General features: G+C 33.0%; 2 protein-coding genes across 2 annotated transcripts in view; both read left to right on the top strand.

Annotated features, from left to right (window-relative positions):
• The window catches only part of LOC106463191 (methyltransferase-like protein 14 homolog), a 23,551-nt gene extending 14,338 nt beyond the window's left edge, over positions 1-9,213 (top strand). Inside the window, exons 7-10 of the mRNA XM_022390637.1 lie at positions 1,170-1,308; positions 1,533-1,625; positions 3,039-3,155; positions 6,597-9,213. Coding sequence (XP_022246345.1) covers positions 1,170-1,308; positions 1,533-1,625; positions 3,039-3,155; positions 6,597-7,082 — 835 coding nt within the window. The 3' untranslated portion in view covers positions 7,083-9,213. The remainder of the gene's footprint in view (positions 1-1,169; positions 1,309-1,532; positions 1,626-3,038; positions 3,156-6,596) is intronic.
• Positions 9,214-16,878: 7,665 nt separating this feature from the next.
• On the top strand, positions 16,879-23,982 carry LOC106463190 (zinc metalloproteinase nas-4-like). Its single transcript, XM_013923187.2, has 6 exons — positions 16,879-17,042; positions 17,456-17,502; positions 17,739-17,814; positions 18,184-18,301; positions 21,373-21,551; positions 23,639-23,982. The coding sequence occupies exons 1-6, from the start codon at positions 16,952-16,954 to the stop codon at positions 23,872-23,874; spliced, it is 747 nt and encodes a 248-aa protein (XP_013778641.1). The 5' UTR covers positions 16,879-16,951; the 3' UTR covers positions 23,875-23,982.
• Positions 23,983-25,008: the final 1,026 nt, after the last annotated feature.

Raw genomic sequence — 25,008 nt, 5'->3', positions numbered from 1 at the left:
ACGAGGCATGCACGCGAGTAGCTCAGAGTAGCTCGTGGGTAATGTAAGTGGATAGCGTAACATGAGCTGCACATTCCCAAGTGATTTACAACTTATAATGGTGCGAATAGTAGTTAGGCATGGTTCAAAGGGCAATCAAAAGGCAATAAAATTTAATTATAAATAGATGTATACTGTTAGGAGTTAAAGCTACTTAGGAAAAACAAACGTAGTTTCATATAACATTTGAAGTTATTCCAAAAAGAAAGAGGGTAGTTTAGAATTATTTATGATTTTTTTTGGGGGGGGGGAGTTATGAGATCAGTCAAATTGACTAACCTTGTATAGAGTTAGGGTAGAGAAAATAACAATTGAAATATAAAGTTTCACTGAAAACAAACATTTGAAATGTATTTAGGAGGTTTTAGAGACTACATAAATGAAATTTGAGATTTTTCAGATGAAGAAAAGTATTTTTAATGTCAACATGAAAATCACTTTGCACACAGACTATTCAAAGCAAATACTCAATATATTCATGGACAAGTCTTTATTTTAGTTGAAAATACTTCACAAAATGTGGCAGTGTTTCAGTTAACACTATAAGTCTTTCACATACAAAAAGTAATATTTTTAGTAAAGATGTACACACTATATTGAGAGTTATAAGTATTAAATCTATAAAGACTTTAAATTAGTACAAAGAGGTCGCGTGATCGGTCAAATCGACTTAGCTTGTGTTGAGGGAGTTAAGACAGAGAGTGATTTTACAGAATTTGGATGAAAGTACTGGGTAAGAAAATATAAAGTTTCATTAAAAATAACCAAGTTTGTATTACTATAGTACATATGATAACTCTGATGTTAAATAATAGGCAATGTTTTACCATTGTAGAAAGTTTTTAGGTTGTGAATTTTAGATTGTGGTATATGATATTGACTTTAAAAAATTCACATGCTTTAACCCACGTGAAATAAACTAGACAAGTCATCTAGTTACGTATCTGTAAAGAAATATGAACAAAAATGAAGATTTTTCTTTATTCATAGTTTAGCAATGCAGGAATCATGTGTACTTTTTTCTGTAAGTCCTACATACTAAGTAGATTTCAGTAAAGTAAACTTTGTATTGATTTTGTTTTTAAAGGATTGTTGTAAATCACACGCTACTTCTTTGATTAAATGTTTAGGTACTTGAAGTGTGATATGGAAACATTTGAGCTACGGGAACTTAACTGCAAGTTTGACGTCATACTTGTTGAACCTCCTCTTGAGGAATATCAGAGATCTCAAGGTGTTTCTAATTCAAAGTTCTGGACCTGGGATGAAGTATGGATGTCACTGTTTATCATGATTCAAGTTGATTTGGCTATAAATGTGAAACATATATTTTTTTTCTTGTGTGTTAAAAACTGTAAAAAGTTTTAAAATAAATTATAAAGCTGCTCTGTGTGTAATTTCCTATTTAAAAAAAGTAATTTTATTATGAAAAAATTTCAACACTCTTTAGGTTTTATACTGTACAAGATAAAAATTATATTCTTTGTACATAGATCATAAAACTTGAAATAGAGGAAGTGGCAGCACCTCGTTCATTCATCTTCCTGTGGTGTGGATCTTCAGATGGACTAGACCTAGGTAGACAGGTATGAATATCTTTTATTCCTCTGGAGTGGATCTTGAGGTGTGCTATGTATATGTATATAGCTATGAGTATATTGTTAATTTTTCTTTTTAGAGTAAATAATGAAACTTTGAACACCCTTATACATTTTTTTAAATAAATGACTCTTTTCTCATTTTCTTGGTTTTAAATTTTATCAAGGATTACAGTTGCTGATGAGGCTCAGCTATAAATAAAAGGAAGACCTGGGAGACTTAGATATGTTTAAGGAAGAAACATGACATGTTATTCTGAATTATTGTTATAATAATATTAATTTTAATAATAAAAGTAATAGTTTTCAGTAGCGTAGTGAAAAAATGGTATGAGCAATATTACATACACACACACACATGCATCTATATAAATATAAGTAAATATAATGTCACACACACATGTACCTAATTTTGTCGTAATGGGTATGAAAATTTATATATATGTACATGGGAAAGTTTATAGATTTATATAGTTATATGCTTGAGGCAAAATATTCATCTGATTATAAAACTCGTGATGTGTAAAACACTGGAATTAGAGGGGAAAGTATATGTTAATTATCTCTGTTCATTTGGAGGTTGTTTTCTCTTAGTATATAATGTCTGTGTGTTTCCCATTTTTCTTTGTTTTTTCCTAGAATTGTAACCACAAATAGATATGGTGTATCTGACAGTGGAATGCTGTGATTGTGAGAATGTAGATTGTCAGATTAATAGTAAACTTTGGGTATGTGTGGAAGATAGTACTGATATGAGTAAGAATGATTTAGCCCGTCTTGCAAAAGGCTGTCAGTAGTCCATACCCATGATATTCAGGTACGGATTACATGTAGAAACACTAGCATCTCTACAGCAGACTTTTCACTCAGTCTGCTGGCAGGAGCATTTCAAAACATCATCATCACAACAACAAAATATAGTAGACAAAGATATTTGCCAAACTACCCAGAAAGAAGAGTCCATTCATTCCAATACATAGGATATTTAAAAGATAATTTTAATAATATGATGAATAAAATTACAGTTCCTGTAGGTTCTCAGATGACATATCTGAAAAAAATCATTCTTTTGATTCCTTTAAAAATCTCTGCCACCAGAAAGTATCAAATGCCATGGAACAGAAAACTGCCATGTTACAACGAAGATTTGAAAGTATACAAAGTTGCCACAAAAATCATCATCATAATGTATCAAAAGAAGAAAGAACTGTAAATTAAAGTATTTCTGAAATTGATAAAAATAGAGAAGAGAGAAACAGGCAAAAGAAGCATACATATTAAAATTTAAAAACATCTGAGTGATATTTCAATGTATGGAAAATTAATGGATGTTGGAAGTGATGGTCATGATCTTTTTGTGTATATTTGTTTCATTTATTTAGGTTTTTTTTTTATTTTCAGTGTTTACGACGGTGGGGGTTTAGAAGATGTGAAGACATATGTTGGATTAAAACGAATATTAAAAACCCAAGTCATTCAAAGAATCTTGAACCCAGAGCAATATTTCAGAGAACAAAGGTAGAAAGCTTAGATTTTATACTATTCTGGTAAAATTAATCAGTAGGCAATTTTCTCAGAAAATGTTTTTATATTGTACTAACATGCAATCACTTTAGTCAGTTACTTCAGACATTTTAAAATATATCGGAGTAAATTCCATTTAACATGCATTGAATTACCAAACCGATGAAAAAAGATAAATCGATAGAAATGTTGTGATTGAATCAATGCGAGTTGAATACCTTATAAGAGGGCTGTGATTGGATCAATGTATGCTAGGATAATTTAAAATGACACAATAATTGAGAAAATCTGAGTAAAATAGCTTAAAATAAGACTGTGACAGGAACAGTCTGAGGAATATAGTTTATAATGGGCTGTGGCTTAATGAGTACATATATGTATATATAAAGACACATACACACACATAATAACGTATAGTGGCACTCACAGTGGATCAAGATGAATAGAATAGTTTACAACGTGTCTGTTACTGGATAAGGGTAAGTAGGTAAATCCTCTAACAGGATTATAACGTAGTCAGTGTGGGTGGGGAAACATTTTATTTATAAACTGCTAATAGTTCAGGTTTTTGGGGAACTAACACAAATTATGATAACTTTAGACTGAGGTTAAGTCCTTAGAAGATGAGATATTACCAACTACACATGTGCAAATAATCAAAAGCTATACATTTTATTAAAGGAGGATATAACTTGGCTTGCCATAGAGATATGTTGATCTGTATTAAACTTATTATTGTAACTATTAGAGAGCAACAGAGTTGATATTATTAGTTACTTCTGACAAATTCTACTTCAAGATGCTGGAGTAATCAGTTTATTACTGGACTACTGTTATTATAAACTGATTGTGAGCTCATGTTGACCATAGGCCTAACTTAAAACTTATTCTTTAAATAAATTATCACACTTACATACATACTTATCCAATCAGCTTGAATTGGAAGTTCTGCATGAGTCATGTTTTTCAATGTTTTTCGGGCAATATAATAGGTGTACCTTATTATAACAGAATTTCACTTCTTACTAAGAACCTTCTGTCATTAGCTGTATGGGATTATTCTTTGTTAAAACTTGTTTTTGTAGATATTTCAACAGTTTAACTATAAATATAACTTTTTGTGATATTTTAACTTTAATTATTGTTGAACCCTGAGTCATTAAGCAAACTTGTTAATTATTGCTTATATATTAAATCCCATTAAACGTGTTAATATTTAATATATTGAGTGATAATCCATTTTTATATACATTTTAACAATAGTTTTTATCATATGTTAACTTATAAGGCATATTTGTTAGTTGATAAAAATGGAAATAAACTTACTTGTAGATAGGGACATCTAATAAAATCGAAATAATATTTTATCAACAACAAAAACGTAAACCCAAAAACAAGATGCCTGAAAGAAAATATTAAGAAAAAAAGATAAGTAATTTGGAAAAGATAAAAAATTGTTTTAGCTTTTGAAGAATGTTACTATCATTTCTTGGGTAAGAATGTAACAGAGATTAGATGAATTATAAAATTAAATCGTTGTGTTAGTGAAAGGGATGGTGCTGAGGTGAGGAAGGGTAAATAACTATGTAATTTGTTAAATGTGAGTATTTAGGCTACATTGGTTGGTAGCATGAAAAGAACAAATGAAACATTTGTTTTTATTAAGTTTACTTTGCACATCATATGTGAAGTTTACTTAAAGAAACATCATAATTTAAGAAAAATTGTAACTGATATTTATTATGGATATTAAAGTGTTTACTTATTAATTACGTGTATGTGACAAATGCTAGCGAAATGTTCTTTAATATGTGTTTTCACATTAGATGAAGTTTCACCAATACAAAATGTTTTTATATTAGGGTACATAAACTGGTTAAATTATATGACTTCTTAAGGTTGGAACATCCTCAGCCATCTTATTAAAATAATTTTCTTACTTAGTGGATGTAGAACAGATTTACATTGAATACAGTGTCCATAAACTTGACAGCCTTTAAATTGACAAAGATATAAATTTTTTGTTATAATGGGTGGGGGAGGGGGGGCAGTAAAAGTATGTAAAGAAGACCAAGTTATCTTGTTGATTTCTAATAATTTTAAAGACCAATAAACTTTAAAAGTAAAGCTGATGGAAAATATTATATGAAAAAGAAAAACAAGCACCTGATTTACTCTCCCATTTAACAGCTGTACAGAAGTAGTACTCTGTGGAACAATTTTTATTTAATAAATTATTTATTATTTATTATTGAGTTATTATTAAAGTTTTTAGAAGTAATTATTTTCACACCTTGAATCATTAATACACTTTTTAATGATTTAACTTTATATTTAAAATGCATAGGGTAAATAAACTTTCTTCCTTTTAACTTATAATAGCAAATTTATATTTTATTCCCTGATTGTTATTGATATTGCACATGAACAATGAATTCATCAAGGTTTTATAGATGATGGATAAGAAAGAGTGTGAAATTTATAAATTACTTCAGTTTTCGTTTAGTATTTTATAGCAAAGTTGAACAGAGGGTTGAGTACACTATATTAATACAATTTTGGATGTGCAAATTTGCAAGTCTTATGACATCCACAGCTGATATAAAGCCACTGTGGACAGCATGTATCAGAACTACATTTTGTAGGTAATATGATGCTACTGAAAATTGCTTGCTTATAGGAAAGATACGTCACAATCCTTTCCAACACAGAATAATTTTTATACTCAATTCATAAAGATTTTTAGATCAGGGATTTCTAATTTTCAAGATGGTTATATCCCTTGTACTTAATGGCATTAGAAAACAAAGAAATGTGGATCATTTTGGGGACCTATGACAAACCCAGTTAAAGACTTGCATCAAGTGGTACTCCAGCCATGGTAAACAAAGTATGGTGTCTTGTAATAGATGAGAATTCATGATTACAAAAGTTAGTAGTAAATGCCATCTATTTGCATAGGGCAACAATATGCAACATAATTGTACAAGATATGTTTACCCAAGTTGTTTATATGATGTATTTATTCAGTCTTTGCATACTTTAAGCAGCTGGAGAATGAAATTGATATACATGCTGTACCATACAAAGGCATACAAGTCAGTTTACCAAATGCAGGAACTGTGTTGAAAGAGGTATTGGGAAATTATCATCTTCATACACTAGATAGGTTATGGAAAGTAAGAAGAGAGGAATTGGTGTGTTTTGAACATGACAACCTTACAACAGAGACCTTTATAGTGGAAACTGATGTAGGATTGTTATCAAGATGCACAATCAACAGAAAGAGCATGATTGGTTGTGGCAACACTGTTTGTAACTATGTAGAGAGGCTTCAAAATTGTTTTAATATAATGTACAAAACCTCTGTATTTCTACATTCTTTGAATAAAACTTGGTCAAGTCTGATTAATATCTTTGTTAAATACCTTCTAGGAACATTGTTTGATGGGTATAAAGGGCACTGTTCGACGAAGCACTGATGGTGACTTTATTCATGCCAATGTAGATATTGATCTAATAATCTCTGAAGAAACTGAATATGGTAGCCTTGATAAACCTGAAGAGATATTTCATATTATTGAACATTTTTGTCTTGGACGTCGCAGACTTCACATATTTGGTCGAGACACAACAATCCGTCCTGGCTGGTTGACCATTGGGCCTGAACTCACAAATAGTAATTTCAACAGTGAAACTTACAATGCATACTTTAACAAAGGACCAAACGAATTTCTTACTGGATGCACTGATAGAATTGAAGCACTCCGACCTAAATCCCCACCTCCCAAAGGAAAAGGAGTGGGAGGTACAGGATCTTCAGCAAGAGGCGGTTCTGTAAGGGGTGGTTCTCAATCCAGGGGAGGCCCAGGAGGAAGGGGAAAAGTGTTTGGGGGTCGAGGACGAGGACGTGGCAGATAGTAAATTTTACAATTTGTATTCATAAAAATCTCATTCACAGAATACCAACTTCATTGCTGTTTTTTATTATGTAAACAACCAGTTCTGATCTTTTTTCTTTTGTATCTATGTGAAGAGAAGTTTCATCATAATGTTAGTTTGATTTCTGTTGATTTCATAATTTGTGAACTTAGAAATCAGAAAGTATTTGATGTAAACACCTACCATTTACAGGAATTATTGGATTCTTTTGTTAAGATCATTCTTAAAAACATCAGTATTTATCTAATGCTAAAAAATGTTTATTAACATATGAAGATATATCCTGAAAAAAATGAATGATTTTTAATTGTTAGCTTACAGTTCCCTTTGTTTTCTGAACTGTCCTTTCCCTACATTGTTATCATCCCACCATGCTTGAAGATAGTTACAGCAAGAGAAATAAGTACTTGTCAAACTGAAAATGAGAAAGAACCATTTTATATGTTTTGTGTACATCTCTGAATATGGTCAACAGCTGTTTTCCATTTAACAATACTATAACCTGGCACAACGATGTAAATTTCATTAAACTTTATCTATTATTTTACAAAGAAAATAGTTTATATAAACAGGTAAAGTCTTATTTTCTGAACCAAGTTTGCAAAGCAGATTTTATAGGAGTTTTATTCTGTATGTGTCACATAATTAATATAATATACTGTATAGAAGTACACTGATTCATATCCAACCTTGGCCTAATATGTATTCTGTTGGATCCTAGGGCTACAAGTCAAATTGCATGACATAATATCACTGAATAAATGAACAATACTGATTCTACCTATCTTAGCAGTTTAGGTGGATAATGAGAATGATGCCCCTTACATACATGTAACCCCCAGCAGGCATGAGAATACTAGTACAATTACAACATGACTACAGACAGCAATTTTGTCACCAAGTTTTAACCAGTTCACAATTCTCATCTTTACTTTCCAAGTCTTTTGTTTTCAAAAGATTTCTTTGATTAGGTTATTGTAATTAATTTTTGAGGAATCTAGTTTTAACTCTTAAGTAATGCAAAGACTTATCCTCTCGTGATCAGTTGTGGACCAAGTGTAGATTTGAAAGGAGCCTTTTGGCTGTAGGAACAGAAACATGGATGGTCAAAATAATCTAGAATGCAATCCAAAACCGTGGAGTCTAAGAAAATTTCTGCACCAGAGTACAGCAATAATTTCATAGCTTTAACTGTGATTTGCTGTCATCCAACCAATTAGACAGTGTCACACCAGCATAATCCTTAAAATATAGTAATACTATTCTCAACAGTAGTGTGGTAATGCACTCTTGGCTTTCAAAATAGAAATACTCCAAAATGGGCGTGTTGGCTGGAAAAGATTACTCCATGCAAGAGATCAAGTCAAAATTTCATGTTTCAGCAGGAACCTGAAGAAAGTAGTCTCAGTGGATTTTTAACTCTTCAAAATTATAGAGATTACCCAACCAAAAGGCTAGATTTTAAAGAAGGAAATGAGCAGAGTTTGAGGAAGGTGTTTATACAGATTAATCCAAATTCGTGTTGTTTGACAACATAAAAACTATAGATTGTTTGATGGTAGAGATGAGAATAATATCACAAACAAGATGCACATGGGCTGCATATCAGCCAAGGATGTTGGATATCTACAAAAAACAACTCCATACTATAAAATAATACAATTATTAAACAGGGAGTAAGTAGAAGTAGAAAAAATCTTATACTAGAAATATCTTTCCAAGTTTTATACCAATATCTCTTAAAGAATTTAATCCAAATTTCGTTTTCACTTCAGGCAAGAAGTAATTGGCTAAATAATAAAATGCAGATTACGTTTTGTCTGGTAAAGCTGACAGAAAATAAATGTTTAATTAAAATGTTTCAATTTTGCCCCCTCCCCTTTGTAAAATAAAGTGTAGATTTTTATGCTTCACACGTGTAGCCCCACTTTCCTGATGGTTCAGTGGTAAACTTATGAGCCTATAACACAAATTTTAAATTTTACGAAGTTGACATTCAAGCGCTTTTTCCCATTTAAATAGCTAAATTAAGCAGGAAATGTGTGTTGGTTGAAACGAGTAAAAGCTGTATTATTGTAGACTTTTTTTTTAATAAAAGAATTATATTGTTGTTTTGCCAGAAGGATATTCATCTTATGGTAATAGAACCTGCTTGAAAGTTTAGGAAACAATATGACCCAATGTATAGCTTAGACTATAATTTAGTAAGTCTTAAGTGCAATACATACTGAGTTTGTTTTTCAGTAAGTAATAGAGATAGAAGCGCTGTAAGTACGAGAACAATAGGTTAAATGAAATTGTTGTGTTTGATGTGAATTTACGCATATTAGTGGAAGATAGTTAAGTTAATGGAAGAAGTAGTAGTTAGAAAAAAAAAGTTTTTGTTATCTTTAAATGTACTGGGCTTTGCATTATCTTTTAACGCAAAATCCAAAAATACCTGCTCAATAATAGAACCCATTAAAACATTGATGTCAGGAGTGGGATTTTAAAAATAAGAGAATCCAGAGTGAACTTCAATATGACATGTTCTCGAAGGAAGATCGAAAATTTCCTGGAAATATTGAAGCAGTGGAAAGGCTATCAAAAAGAAAGAGAGAGTAATTTGAGAGAAGAATTACAAGAACAATACATAAAATTTTGCAGAAGAATTACAAGAATAATACATAAAATTTAGCAGAAGAATTACAAGAACAATACATAAAATTTTGCAGAAGAATTACAAGAATAATACATAAAATTTAGCAGAAGAATTACAAGAACAATACATAAAATTTTGCACAAGAATTACAAACAAAAACTTCTTTCATTAAGGAAGCCATAGAAAATGTACAAAAGGACATCAACAAAATAAAAGAAGAATCACAAAATGGTATTTCAGTGTAGAAGGATTATAACAACAAAATTAACAAAGTACAGAAAGCCATAAATGACAGTGTAAAACATTTATAAACTGAACTGACAAATGTAAGGATCAAACTAGCTACTCCTCTGTCTGTGTATCTGCAAGAAGTACAATCTCAAACACCGTTAACTACGCAATATGGGATAAGATAACCTATCTGAACAACACTTTTTACTTTTACTGTTTTGTCATCTGTAACTACATGATTTTCCTGGATAACTCGAGTTACACATTACCTCATCAAATTATGGAATTTAGTGAGCTAGTTCAACAACATCACTCAAATCAAGAAATTGACAGACAGTGATGAAAATACACCATTGGAGGCATAGCAAGCACAATTTGAAATAAGTTCTAAAGTGAATGAATGGAGTAGGGAACAGGAAGCTCGACCAATATTAACAGCATTAAGCAACTTCCAACTGAGTTCTATAATTAGTGTGCATTAGTAACTGCCTTATCAAATATACTTGGAGTATTATGTGGAAGGAACTTTTTTTAAAGCAAAGTTTAAGAGCAGAAAACAGAGGAACTTGAATAATCAAACTTTGAAAGCCCTTTCATATTTTCTGCAAGTTCAGCTATGGTTTCACAAATATTCCATGCAAAATGGTGGATTTGTGGTCAATTCATAAATGGCATAATAGATGAGAATATACAAGTTGGGCTAAAGAAAAGTGGACGTACATATTTAAAACAAATGTCCTTTTGGAAAAGGACTTGAATCAATTGAAGTTGCAGAAAACGTAAAGCACTATCCAGGAATTATGGGATCATAATGTCAAATAGTGTAGAACATCAATTCCCTCTCTCTGGTGAAGATTTAGAAGAACTTAAAGGATTCAAATAACCTGTTTACTCATAATGAAGGAAATAAACGACAGGACAACAAATGTTTCAACTGCAACTTAAAAGGGTCTATTTCTAGGAACTGTAGGCAGAAGTCTGTAGGAAACAAAAACTGCTAAATGATGACCAAAAAGGAACTGCTATAAGTATGAAAAAAAACCTACATTAGAGCCCAATAGATGACAGTAAACCAACAATATGATATCTTGAGGATGGGTCTCAAAGCCCAGATAGACCCAAAGAACAACAAAGCTAACCTGACATTGAAAAATAGTAAGTAGCTGGACTTAAAGGTAAAAGTTCAGCTGAAAATATTCCACCTTCCTCAGTTGAGATAAGTGATTCATTATTTAAATAAATCAGTCCAAGAGTTTGTTGATTCATTGATGGAAAGCCTTGCAACATGTTGATTGATACTGGTTCTGCAAATACAAGTTGACGAAGCAAGTCGAGAAAAGACAGCCTTTGCTGCATGTAATGGATTGTGCCAATTCTTTGCATTAACATTTGGATTATATAATGCATCTGCTATAGGTAATGGAATGTGTTCTATCTGGACTATCGTGATATGTCATATTCATCTACTTAGGTGGCGTAATCACACATGGGGAGACATTCAGTGGATGAATCATTTGTTGAGAGGATGTGTCTACAGATTGAACCTCTTATAATTGGCCAAACCACAGAACTTGTGTGAGGTGAGAGAATTTCTTAAATTGTATTCTTATTATTTCTGTACTTAAAAATAATTCTCTGACATAGCTAGTCTTGTACACAAAGTACTGGAAAAAAACAAGTTTTTCTGGGCTGCTTATTGTGAACAGGAATTCGACAAACTGGAGAAAGAACTCATTACTACTCCTGTTTTAGCACACTTCACTCTTGGAGATTACCTCATAATAGATACAGATTCTAGTGATTTTGCAGTTGGAACAATGTTACTCAAGTTTAGAATGGGACAGAACTATGGCAAGGCAATGAATAATTACAGAAAGAAGGTAGAATAGCCACCTTAACTTTAAATGCGGTTTTCGCCAATTAAGATAGTCCCCCGCTGGGACGACGGTAAGTCTTTGGACTTACACTGCTAAAATTAGGGGTTCAATTCATCTTGGTGCACACAGCAGATAGCCTTATATGGCTTTGCTATAAGAAACACACACACCCAATTAAAATAAATGTCGTTCAAAGCAAAAAGTGAGTCACTTACTGCTATAAATATTTCTAGTTAAAACAAAGATTAAGCAAATCATGCCGCAAATACTTTTTTTTTTTAAATACTTAAAAAAAAATCACTTCACTTCTTGTTCTTGGGGTCCATTTTATTTAAGAAGTTGGATAAAATGGATCCGCATAGTAGTGTAAAATGACCCCTACATAGCTCATAAATAACTAAATTAAGATAAATGGTCCATTTAGCAACTGCCTTTAAATCGTGATTTAAAATGCTTTTAATGGGGATCGGGAAGGCCGTGCATCATACATATTATTTAAGTGCAAAAGAACGTGAATATTAAACATGAATAAACAATTTATGTGTACTAGTGTGAGGTAAGAGGCTACTCATCGTTAAGAAATAGCACGTTAAAAACAATCAATGTACTTGAACTTTGTTTCTGTTATGACATATTCAGCTGTCTAATTCTTCTTTGTTTGAAATAAAATGAAATTCCATGAAATATGTTTTTTGTAACCATAAAAATTCAAAGTGCTTACAAAAATAATTGAAGCCGCACTTTGACCATTCACGTTTATACTCAACTACCAGTCAAACAGTTACATATAATTCAGTTAGATGATAACATTTCATAACTGATGATATACAGGGGTGACCGTTTTATCTCGCTTTTCCATAATATACAACTCAGAAAGGACTATTAAGTGTCACTTAAGCTCCGAGTCATTTCCATCAATGACCATTGATTTACAATCCAGACAAATCTTAGGGCATTTAAGAAGGATAGATAATGAAGTGGCTCTGAATACTTCAAAGATGCAACTTTAAAATTATACATTATCCCAGATTGAACCTTAAAACTGCTGACGCATTATCCTGAAGGCTTTGTTGCAAACATTGTGATAAGAGGAAAGCAAAAGATGAAGGGCACCAACCTAAAATGCAACATAAAAGAGACCAAGTTGAGACATCCACAGATGATGAAAGATAATTGCAATCCAATACTCAAGTAAAAGATGCATAAGATATCAGATTAAGCATGATATATTAGATTAAGTTGGTTGTTCGATGGATTACAAATGGTGTGGAATGAAATTATGATAGACAGTAGTTCAGTACAGAGAAAGACAAAAAAAAAATACTGAACACAGTAGGATTCATTATGCCTACGAGAAGGCATAATTATGTTACGTTAAAATAATGTTATGTTTAAAATGAGAAGATACAAGTGAACAGAAAGTCCAGCTTCCGTAGTCATTATATTTAAAGGTACTGCATCACTTCCAAAAGCTGTACACTCAGGTGTTTAGAAAACACTGGAGAGGATACGAGAATACTTATGCTGGAAATCTACAAAAGATTAGTGTAAATCATATTAACTGTGCTGTGAGCAAAATGTTCCTCAAAGAAACAATATAAGTAACAACAGCACTAGTGTATTGGAGTACAAAATTCTATTGTAGAGTTGCCATCAGTGTTTTTGGCCCACTACAATATAGCTTGTTTGTTTTAGAGCAAAGCCACATTAGGCTATCTGCTTTGTAAGTCCGTAAACATACCAGCTGTCTCGACGGGGGGGGGGGGGGGTGCAGTGTGAATAAATATCAATTGTTGGTAATAGACTATTTTAACAAATGGCCATAAGCATATGCTTTTCCTAAGCAGGAAATATAAATTCTACAAAGAAGCTTCTCAATAAATTTATTTCAAGATTTGTGGTGAGTGCCTGTAGAGCTTCACTCAGATCAAAGATGGAAGTTTGAATCAGACTTGTTCGCAGTGATGTATCAAATTCTTGGAATCAGGAAGATTGGGGACATTGCCCTTCATCACTCTTCTCAAGAAATGGTGGAGACATACAACTATCAATTTGCCATTTATGGCGATGTACATCAGAGAACTTGAAATCAAGATCTTTCACACCTAATCATGAACTACAAAAGAGCAATGCGTAAGTTTAAAGCCAACACATCAGGATCACTTATGTCTGGAAGGGAACTCAAAGTACCATTGAACATTCTGTATGTATTCACATTCCGAGAACCATCACTCTGCACTCCTATAAAAAGTATGCAGTGAGACTAAGGAATACCATTAATGTAACATATGACTTTGCCTGAACCCGAGAAAGTCTTAAATCGGCTATCGATAAATAAAAAGTCACTATGATGAAACTGGTAATAAGACTGTACTTCATCATTGTGTCATACTATGGCTGCACAATCCATGCCAGAAGAGGAGACTAGCGCCTATGCTATAATCAAAAATCCAGAAGGACAGGCAATTCAAGCCAACGATGATCCACTATGATCATCTTTTAAAGTACGTTGGCAACAAAATAGGCCAAATGATTGACTTCAAAGAATATTTCACAAAAAATACATATTGACGAGCTTAATATTCCTGTATAGTTCACTTTCTCTGCATCGCCAAAGATGGAACCACCAGCAAATTTTTAAGGCCATTACCTGAAGAACCCCTTCTTCGGTTACAAGACAGCAGATAAAGATAAAATATCAGAGGTTCTCCCATTTTTCCACCATATGCCATGGAAAAGAAAACCACCAAAAAGATTGGGTGACTGGACAGTTTCGAGGCAGTAAATGAGTAAAGAAAAAATATTCTGGTTTGTACTTTATTTCACATATTTATTTAATGATTGTAAGTATATATTTATGAACACTGATTTCTTAATTATCAATAACTATTTCATTGTTAATTATGGAAGTTTAAGATAAATGCACTGTTGTTTTCTTTGTGTAACAAGATAGTTCAATAGACTTCACAATGCAGGGAGAGGGTATCGTTTTTAATTTAGATTTTGTAATGTTTTGTTAGAGAGATTTTCACGTCATGTGATGGGCATGGTTTAATGATTAGAACCTTCTTGAAAAGTTCAGGAAACGAACTGAGCCATATAAAAACTAGTTAATCGATACTATTACGACCGATTTATGAGTGATTTATTGATTATTGAAATAGTGGGTTTGATAGATTATGTATTACAATCAGCTAGTCAGTTTAGTTTTGTAAATATTGAGTTTGTGTTTCGACAAAAAGGTAGAGGTACGAGAAAAATAGGAAGTAAGTGATATTGTTGTATTAATATTTAATGTAAGTTTAGACCTATCAGTGAGCGCAAAGCTACACGAGGGCTATCTGCGCTAGCCGTCCCTAATTTAGCAGTGTAAGACTAGAGGGAAGGCAGCTAGTCATCACCACCCACCGCCAACTCTTGGGCTACTCTTTTACCAACGATTAGTGAGATTAACTGACACATTATAACGCTCCCACGGCTGAAAGAGCGAGCATGTTTGGTGTGACGGGGATTCGAACCTGCAGATTGCGAGTCGAGTGCCCTAACTATCTGGCCATGCCGGGTCCCTCGTTAATTAAGCTAATCAATGAAGCAGTAATAGTAGAAATAAAACGTTTTTGCAATCATTAAATGGGCATTACATGTTTTTTGCCTTTCATTTTCACTGAATAATCCAAAAGAACAACACCAAATAATAAAGAAATGTTTCCCCAAACTTTTATGCCTCTTTTAATCTTATTAAAAATCGATTATTTAGAATTATTTAAAAAGAAAACGTGGCGTTTAGTGTAATGTAATACACATTATTAATAACTAAAAAAACTATTAAAAGCGAATTGTCAGCCTAGTTGCGTAGTGGCCCCCCAGTGGCACAGCGGTATGTCTGCGGACTTTTAACGCTAGAAACCAGAGCCCAGGTAGCCCATTGTGTAGCTTTGTGCTTAACTACAAACAAACAAACATTGTTTAGTAATTAAATACAGTAATTATGTTTATAGATCGTTTTTCCACATTTCAACAACCTTATTTCGTAAACTTTACGTTTCGTTCCTGAATCCCTGAACAGGAAAAACTTACATATACAGTATTGTACATTTTGAACAACGTACAACTTCAATACATTCAGTGTTTTCGTACACATAAAATGTTAGATAAGCAAATAAGAGTGATGTTTTGAAAGCATACAGACAGTGTTAAAGGCTATTGTAGAAACTGAGTTTGAACAAATATTAATGGGTTTTAATAATCAAGTGATCTAATCTTCGCTGGGAACGGTTAGGGCAGATAACTCTCGAGTAGCTTTGCACGAAATTCAACAAACTCAGATATTTGTTTTTGCTGTATACACATATCATACTCTAAAATTATTCAACTGGTTGTGTATCCTTATAATATTAACCATTGTTGTATGCTTGTGTGTTACATCCAGCTGTGTATCCTTATAATATTAACCATTGTTGCATGCTTGTGTGTTACATCCAGCTGTGTATCCTTATAATATTAACCATTGTTGCATGCTTGTGTGTTACATCCAGCTGTGTATCCTTATAATATTAACCATTGTTGTATGCTTGTGTGTTACATCCAGCTGTGTATCCTTATAATATTAACCATTGTTGTATGCTTGTGTGTTACTTCCAGCTGTGTATCCGAACTTTATCACTAATCATTCAATTGTCTACCTATTCTTTTTATTTTAACGCCTCCAAAGTGCATATACTTTACAACAACTTATATAACTGGGTGTTTATATCTTGATAACTCTAGTTGTAATATCGTTAGTTTTCTCCAATTTGCTCAAAGTTTTTAATTCTTGTTACTAGCTTTAGTAAATCGTGTTATGTGCGCTTATTAAATTACCTGAACTTTGTTCTTCGCCTTTGCGATATCTTCTGTGTACACAAAATGTCGTCTTTTCTGTCAAGGACATTCTCAACGCTTTGTCCATATATTTTATCAATGTTACACTAATCATAATGTCCGCCAGATGGTGTAATCCCAATGATATCGAACTGTTCATCTAGGTGCTTGCAGTTTTCTTACAAAGTGGGGCATGGTTTCTGAATACAGGGTCATCTTGTTAAAATAATCCTAGTAAAATGATATTTGTTGTTTTTTTATTAATGGTTGGTTTCACTTTCGCCTCAAAAGTTGAATCGAATGAAACCTTTTGGAGCCCAATGGAGGGTGGTAAGAGTTTAGTTGTTAGATAAAACTTAACTGCACAGATAAACTGCTTTTCGAACGTTGTACTATATTTTATATAATTATGTATCTGTAATTACAAAAAATAATTAGCTTAAGAAGTGATTTAGTATTTTTATTGTTTTAATCTTAATAACACTTAATAAGCATCAACAGTGAACATGACAGCAGAAATGTATATTTTTATATACTTTGAAATTCTGTGGTGTTAACAATTCTCAAGGAACATAAAAATCAAATTTCCTTCTGCGTTCTTGAAATAAAGAAGGCTGTTGAGTGCAGTATTAGTTTATACATATATCCTAGAAAAGGGAAGAAAATTGGGGAAATGTCTTTAAACTATTATATGTTGTAAGAAGAGGGAAACTGATTGGTGAGTTTTTAATATTATTTTACAGATTTGTTTGAAGGAGACATAAAACTGGTCCCTGGACAGATAGACTTCGTAAGTTTTTTGTTGGTCTGTTTTCTCTTAAATTCAATTTGATCATAATGTATATTAATATTAACTATTTTTAATATAATGCTAATATTAATGTCAATTTGAACACTTATTTGTTGACATTCTCTGTGTTGCTTTAAGTTTAGTAACCTGTTAATAGAAAAGTCATAGAAAATTGGTACTTAGTTAAAAATATTGTCGTTGATAATGAAATTCTCAGTTTTATGTATGTTTCTTAGGAGCGCAACGCAGTTCTAGATAGAAGCAGCAGGTGGCCTCAGAACACTATCTATTACAAAATTGACTCAGTTTTTTGTAAGTGAAGTTAGCTAACTTATATTAAAACAGTTATTTCAACGGCAAATCTGTGTGTTGATTACTATTGTTTTACTTAGTAGTTACTTAATTAGATATTTGTTTTATGGTTAGCTACATCTAATGCACACAATAATATGGGCCATGATTTGTTTTCTTTTGGAAAAAAAAAACGACATTCAAGTTTTCCTAATATTTCTAATTACCAAGAGACTTGTGAACAGTATGACCTGTAAATGATCTACAATAATTAATTACTTGGTTATAATATTGCCACAAAGTTTTCACTAATGCAATTTTTCGTGCTTAGCAAGGCAATTTCAAATACTATAAGTATACAATTTAGTCATTATTATGTCTTTAACGCAGCATCTGCACAAAGGGAAGTTATTCTTCAAGCTATGGAAGAATACCACAAACATACGTGTATCAAATTTGTGGAGCGAAGTAATGAGGAGAATTATATCTTTATACACTCTAGTGCTGGGTAAGTACAAGCAACAAAGTTTTAATGTGAAGTGATTTAAATGTTTATACACTCTAGTGTTGGGTAAGTACAAGCAATAAAGTTTTAATGTGAAGTGATTTAAATGTTTATACACTCTAGTGTTGGGTAAGTACAAGCAACAAAGTTTTAATGTGAAGTGATTTAAATGTTTATACACTAGTTGTGGGTAAGTACAAGCAATAAAGTTTTAATGTGAAGTGATTTAAATGTTTATACACACTAGTGTTGGGTAAGTACAAGGAACAAAGTATTAATGTGAAGTGATTTAGATGTTTATACACTCTACTGGTGGGTAAGTACAAGGAACAAAGTATTAATGTGAAGTGATTTAGATGTTTATACACTCTACTGGTGGGTAAGTACAAGCAATAAAGTTTTAATGTGAAGTGATTTAAATGTTTATACACTCTAGTGTTGGGTAAGTACAAGCAACAAAGTTTTAGTGAAGTGATTTAAATGTTTATACACTAGTGTTGGGTAAGTATTGACAATAATACGAAATTTTAATGTGAGATGTATTATATCTTATATGTGCAGTTTCAACCCTAATAGTGAGATCAAATCTCATACCTCCCAGAAACTGTAGGTCAGACTCGTCAACGTCGTATGTTTGAACAATTCAAGATACGTTTAAGTAATAATTGCGTTTTGAAACATTCGTTCTCCGCTGGGACAGTGGTAAGTTTACGAACTTACAACACTAAAATCCGGCGTTCGATTCCCGTTGTGAAAAAAGCAGATTGTCCGATGTGGCTTTGCTCTAAAACAAACAAACACAACCTAAAACATATTTTAGTACTACAATTATTTTTTATAAAACCACTAGGGGGTACACTCGTGCTTCGCGTACGAGGCGTATTTATACTTTCCATTTTAATATATTTGAATAGAATTCACGAAAAAGAGCACTTCATGAAATGGCAAATGCAGTTCTGTGTATGGAAGTCATTAACTGTAAAAATACTTATGAAATATCCACGTACTACAAAAACATATCTCTATACATCACATTCTTTGTATAAACACCTTATCCTTCAGGATATTTACCACCTTTTATCAACATCCTCACAAGCCTAAGTATCGGTGTATTTGTCCTTAATGCCAGGCAAAGGTTTTTCAGAGTTCACACAAGGACCGACACGCTGAAAGCGAACGATACGTTGATTATATAGATTATGTGCATTTATTAATATATATATATATATTCTATTATTATTTTAATAACTTTATTTCTCATGTTACAATAATTGATTGCTCGTTGTACACACTTGTTTCAACTATTTTTGTAGAGTCAGTAAATATATTACATGCAATTTTTTTAAAATTTCGTTACTTTTTTATGTTTCATACTTTATTGCCCAGTGTCCAGTGTTCTTAACCTAGATCTCATCAAGCCTCCTGCTCTAATCGGTTTCAGTTATTGGTACGATTGAATAATTTGTCGAAGGTAATAATTAGTGAACAGTTATTTCAAAAGTACTTATGTCTGCGGACTGACAACGCTAGAAGCGCAGATAGCTCATTGTGTACCTTTGCGTTTAACAAATAAGAACAAATTCGCTTATTATAGGCGGAATTGGATATATATATATATTGTTTGTTTGTTTGTAATTAAGCACAAAGCTACATAATGAGCGATCTGTGCTCTGCACACCACATGTATCGAAACCCGATTTCTAGCGTTGTAAGTCCGCAGACAGAATGCTGTGCCACTGGGGGGGGGGGCGGTATATTATTTTTATAGTGGCTTGAATATTTTTAAGACCGCGAATTGCGTTTTTTTTGGGGGGGGGTGTATTCAAATTGGTCGAAGGTTTTATTTTTCTCAGTCATATGTTTTCAATGTTTCCGCGTTTCTCTCTCTATATAGACGACAAGCTGAAATACCCATCATTAAACTTAATTAAAACAATGTAAGTTTAAAAGCAATCATATATTTCAAAGTAATAACTTGAACATAAACTCTATCTCAAAATTTTATTAAAGTGATAACAAAGCTTCTTTGTAAATAACATTTGCAGTTTGATTTCCATCTACCAACAAATAAAGATTTTGTGGTGATCCCACCCTTGAACACCCTACATCTCATTGACCATGAGAAAAGCATCGTTATTTGAGAAACAATCCAGCAACTTTCATACATTGACCTTGAATCCCTTTAGAATACTCAACACTGTCTAAAGCATCAACCTGCCAAAATTGTTTGAGATTGACTCAATAGGTTGGGAGTAATTAATCAACAAGCTTTACAAAATAGAAATAGGGTTAAGTTCAATTCTGACCCCTTAGGACATTCCCATAGTTCATACATTTACTTACAAGTTTTGGTTGAGATTGGCCCAATAGGTTCGGAGGAGTTAGGGTGCAAACAAACACACACACTTCATCTATCTATATATATAAATTAGTTTGTTGGTTATTGTTAAGCGCAAAGCTACACCACGGGTATCGGTTACCGATTTTTAGCGTCATAAGCTTGTAGACTTACTGATGAGCCACTGGAGAGCCTATATAGTGAGAGAGCTCGAATTATGATCGATGGCCTAACCACTATATACCTTCTGTTCTAATAATTGTTTAACTTGGCTCTGCTAAGTGTTTGAAGTGGTGAAAGTTTTTAAATACGCAGAAATCTTCACCTTACCCCCGCTAAGTAGATTGAGCTCGTTTTGTTAATCCAACGTGCAAACATTGGATTAAATATCTAATTAGTGACGCGTGTCACTGGATTTCTCCTGACTGTTGCTTTACCAGACAGTAATAGGTGCAGATTACGTGTAAAATAACGTTAGTCATTTTTACTCATCACTCTAGATTTATTTAACAGTTCTTTACATTCACATTCATTTATAAAATATTTACTGTTGTAATCATTATACGTTTTTACATTGTATTGCATGTAAACATCTTGAGCCGTGCCGTACGTTTTCAAGCAATTAATAAAAATCATCGAACAGTCTAATATCAAGGCTATGCTGTTATGGTATTATAACAAACAAGTTTATTAGTCCAGTTCAGATGGCTAACAAAAACTTTTGTTCTATCTACAGTTGCTGGTCTCACGTGGGTAAAGTTGGAGGATCGCAAGAGTTCTCTTTGCAGATACCAGCTTGCATCAACAAAGGAATTATCATGCACGAGATGATGCACACTATTGGGTTTTGGCACGAGCAGTCTCGAGCGGACCGTGACCATTACGTCAACATTCATTGGGATAATATCCGTGCACGTAAGTAACTGGTTGTTTTGTTTGTTTTTTTGCACGTGTAACCCTTCCTAACTTAAGGTTGAAAATCTATTTTTTGTCAAGTTATCCCTTAAAATAGTAGTCGATCGTACAGCAAATAGTAGCTGTTTCGGTCATCACAATATCCAGCAAAGGATCCACAAAAATTATCTTTCAATGATCATTAGTAATAGATCTTTCAAACACTAAAACTTTTCTGATCAACGGTTCACTTCTTGCAGAGAAAACTTCATTTGAAAATAAGTCCCCCCCCCCCCAATCCCATTATTGACAATATTTTGGTGAAGTATATTGCCTTTTTCAAAGTAACTTACCTACGTAAAACTCGTTTACACTTTTAAACTAGTCAACATAAATACTGGGGTTTCAGTTACTGTTAAAGTCCAATCGATCAGAAAGAGAGGTTGTCCAAAAACGCTAGAATCTAATCAAAAGAGGACACGAAAATTGCGAGGCAGAAGGAATACTTAGAATGAAATACTTTGTTCTTTTCATGATGACCACTTTCATTCTCTTATATCGTTCAGTGACTGACAGAACTTAGATATGATTGATCAGATCTCAACCAATAAAAGCCATAAGAAATAGTTGAAGGACATTTTTGTTGTTTCTACTAAGTGCGCAGTGTCCTAAATGTCATAAATATGTTGAAAACCATTCTTGCAGTGCAAAAAGTCAAGGTCAAAATGGATTAACCCTGTACTTTGGGAAGAGTTTTCATAAAAAATAAAATAGCATTTAGGGAGTTTCATTGTGTTTATCGAAGTAAGCTATCGAACCCTAAATCCATGACATTTTCTGGTAGATCGACTCATGATTTTAGGATTAACCAAGTAGAGAAATGTGTTTCACTACGATGACAAGTCTGAGAACCGAGAATACTAGTTTGTATGCTGTTTATCACAAAGCTACACAATGGTCTTTCTGTGTTCTGCTTACCGCTGGTATCGAAACATAATATTTAGCACTGTGAGCCCGCATGCGTACCGCTGAGCCACCGGGAGGCTCAGGAACACTAAAATCAGGTTTTTTTTTTAACACGTGGAGTCTACAGTATAACACTTGTTAAATAGAAGCGACTCTCAACTTCAGTAAAAGTAATTATTTAATAATGATATTTTTATTTTCATCCGGGCACAATGCAAAACAAAAACAGAGTACAACTAATATAAAACTAGGCTTATTCGTGTTCAAAAGAATCGCTCTCAGTAGCCTCGCGTTATTACAGATGACTCATTTTGAGACACTAGTTTGTGTCAATTAAAGTTACTCTCAGTAGCCTCGCGTTATTACAGATGACTCATTTTGAGACACTAGTTTGTGTCAATTAAAGTTACTCTCAGTAGCCTCGCGTTATTACAGATGACTCATTTTGAGACACTAGTTTGTGTCAATTAAAGTTAACAATATGTCTGTTTGACTGTTGTGGGAGTGGCGAATATAGCAATTCTTAAGCTCGTTAGGTCATATAAAACAAACTTTGGTAAATAGAAACAAAAGGGAATTGAAACACATAGTCAGCGCGTATAAGAAATAGCATTAGTAAATAAAGACATCTGACTGTAAATATGTGACGTATATAATTTTGAAAGTCTCGAAGTCACATAAAGTATACATGTAAGAGAAAGTAAGCTAGCTTTGTTATTAATGTTGTTATTGGTATTAAGGTATAACTTTTTTCTGAATTGAAATACGTTTAACAAATCTATTGTTTGTTTGTGATTAAGCACAAAGCTACACAATGGGCTATCTGTACCGTGCCCACCGCTAGTATCGAAACCAAATTTTTAGCTTTATAAGTCTTTAGACTTATCGCTGAGCTACTGGGAGGCAAACAGACGACTAACCCAAATTTCTGCGATATCAGACTCAAACTCAGTGACACATCTCAGAACTTTTGTTTTCATAAATAATATTATGTCACCTTTTTCAGATAAATCTCTGGTTTCGGGTTACGTTTTGAGGTAATACGTTCTAGTATGCTGTTGAAATATGATGCAGTATTGACCAATAAATTAATATTATTTATCTAGGAGGAACTTGTTACCACAATTGTTTTCTAATTTCAGATCAAAAGCATAACTTCAACAAGTACACTCTATTTGAAGTAGATCACCTAGAAGAAACCTACGACTACAAATCAATAATGCACTATCACGCCTGGGCTTTTGCTCTGGATTTTAACAAGCCAACCTTGTCTTCAAAATCTCCTAGTGTTTCCCTTAATGATTTGGGCGTTGCTGTAAGATTGGAACAGTTCACGGACGGTGATAAACGGAAAATAAACAAATATTACGAGTGTTGATTGTGAAATCAAATAAACGTTTACATTCGAAATCTAGTGTTCCGTGAATGATGCTATAGTTCCTGTGCCTTCATTTGTTTATACATACAAGTACCATTTTAAATACTGCACGAGTCTCTTCATTTCTTTCCTATAACAATTTTACAGATGGGTTTAAAATGAAAGCATCGCCTCGAATTTACTGATTGAACACTCACTTAATTTTAAGTAATTTGTTTGTTTGTTTTTGAATTTCGCGCAAAGCTACTCAAGCTATCTGCGGTAGCCGTCCCTAATTTTGAAATGATAGACAAGAGGGAAGGCAGCTAGTCAACAACACTCACCGCCAACTCTTGGGCTACTACTTTTACCACGAAAGGTGGGATTAACTTTCACACTAGAACGTCCCCATGGCTGAAAAGGCGAGCATGTTCGGTGATGGGATTCGAACTCGCGATCCGCATATTGCAACTCGAGCGCTTTAACCAACAGGCCATCCTATGTCCTAATTAAATAACACAGAGAGTTCGGGCTTTCCGTCTCTTGCTTTTACGGACAATAATCTCTAAATGAACGAATTCAAACTCATTACATCTATCACACTTATCAAGGATAGATTTAAACGACTCGTTTAACATCTTTTTAAAGAGCAGATAGTCTATTGTGTAGCGTTGCGCTGAAAAAAAAAGAGAGCAACACCCTTTTCAAACTTGAGAAGTTTTCAAGAGATGGCAGCACATATATAAAAGCTAGTTATCCAAAAGGCTATGCATGCTGCGCACCTCTTAACTTTTATGTTCTGCATCAAATATACAAAACCTTGCAATACAGTCTTGATATTTTCTAGTAATGTGTTTTACACCATTTTCCAAAATCTCTGTAAATCTGAATAAAATGCTTTGATTTTAGGGACAAGTTACTTAAGTTGGTGAAAACGTCTGCTGATCACGTTAAAAGTGTACGTTTATGAGTAAATACTTGTTCAAAGTTCCGTAAGCTATAAAACTAGCGATATCTCGTTGAACTTTGAACATAAATTATTGGTAATATAACCCAGGAAAAATAAATAACATGTTCTTTAAAACTAACTTTATATGTATCAAAAGCTGGAAGCTAAGTATTGTTTGTTTGTTTTTAGAATTTCGCGCAAAGCTA

The sequence above is a fragment of the Limulus polyphemus genome, unplaced genomic scaffold (assembly GCF_000517525.1).
Source record: "Limulus polyphemus unplaced genomic scaffold, Limulus_polyphemus-2.1.2 Scaffold1345, whole genome shotgun sequence".
Lineage (NCBI taxonomy): Eukaryota > Metazoa > Arthropoda > Merostomata > Xiphosura > Limulidae > Limulus > Limulus polyphemus.
Note: the sequence above shows the minus strand (reverse complement) of the source record. Positions and strands in the feature narration are given on the sequence as shown.

Bases quoted from the DNA above. Each gene is read 5' to 3' on its own strand.
- LOC106463190 (XM_013923187.2), top strand. From the start codon at position 16,952: ATGATATTTGTTGTTTTTTTATTAATGGTTGGTTTCACTTTCGCCTCA. The intron at 17,043-17,455 runs GTAAGAGTTTAG...ATTATTTTACAG, and splicing joins TTGGAGCCCAATGGAGGGTG to ATTTGTTTGAAGGAGACATA. The intron at 17,503-17,738 runs GTAAGTTTTTTG...TATGTTTCTTAG, and splicing joins TCCCTGGACAGATAGACTTC to GAGCGCAACGCAGTTCTAGA.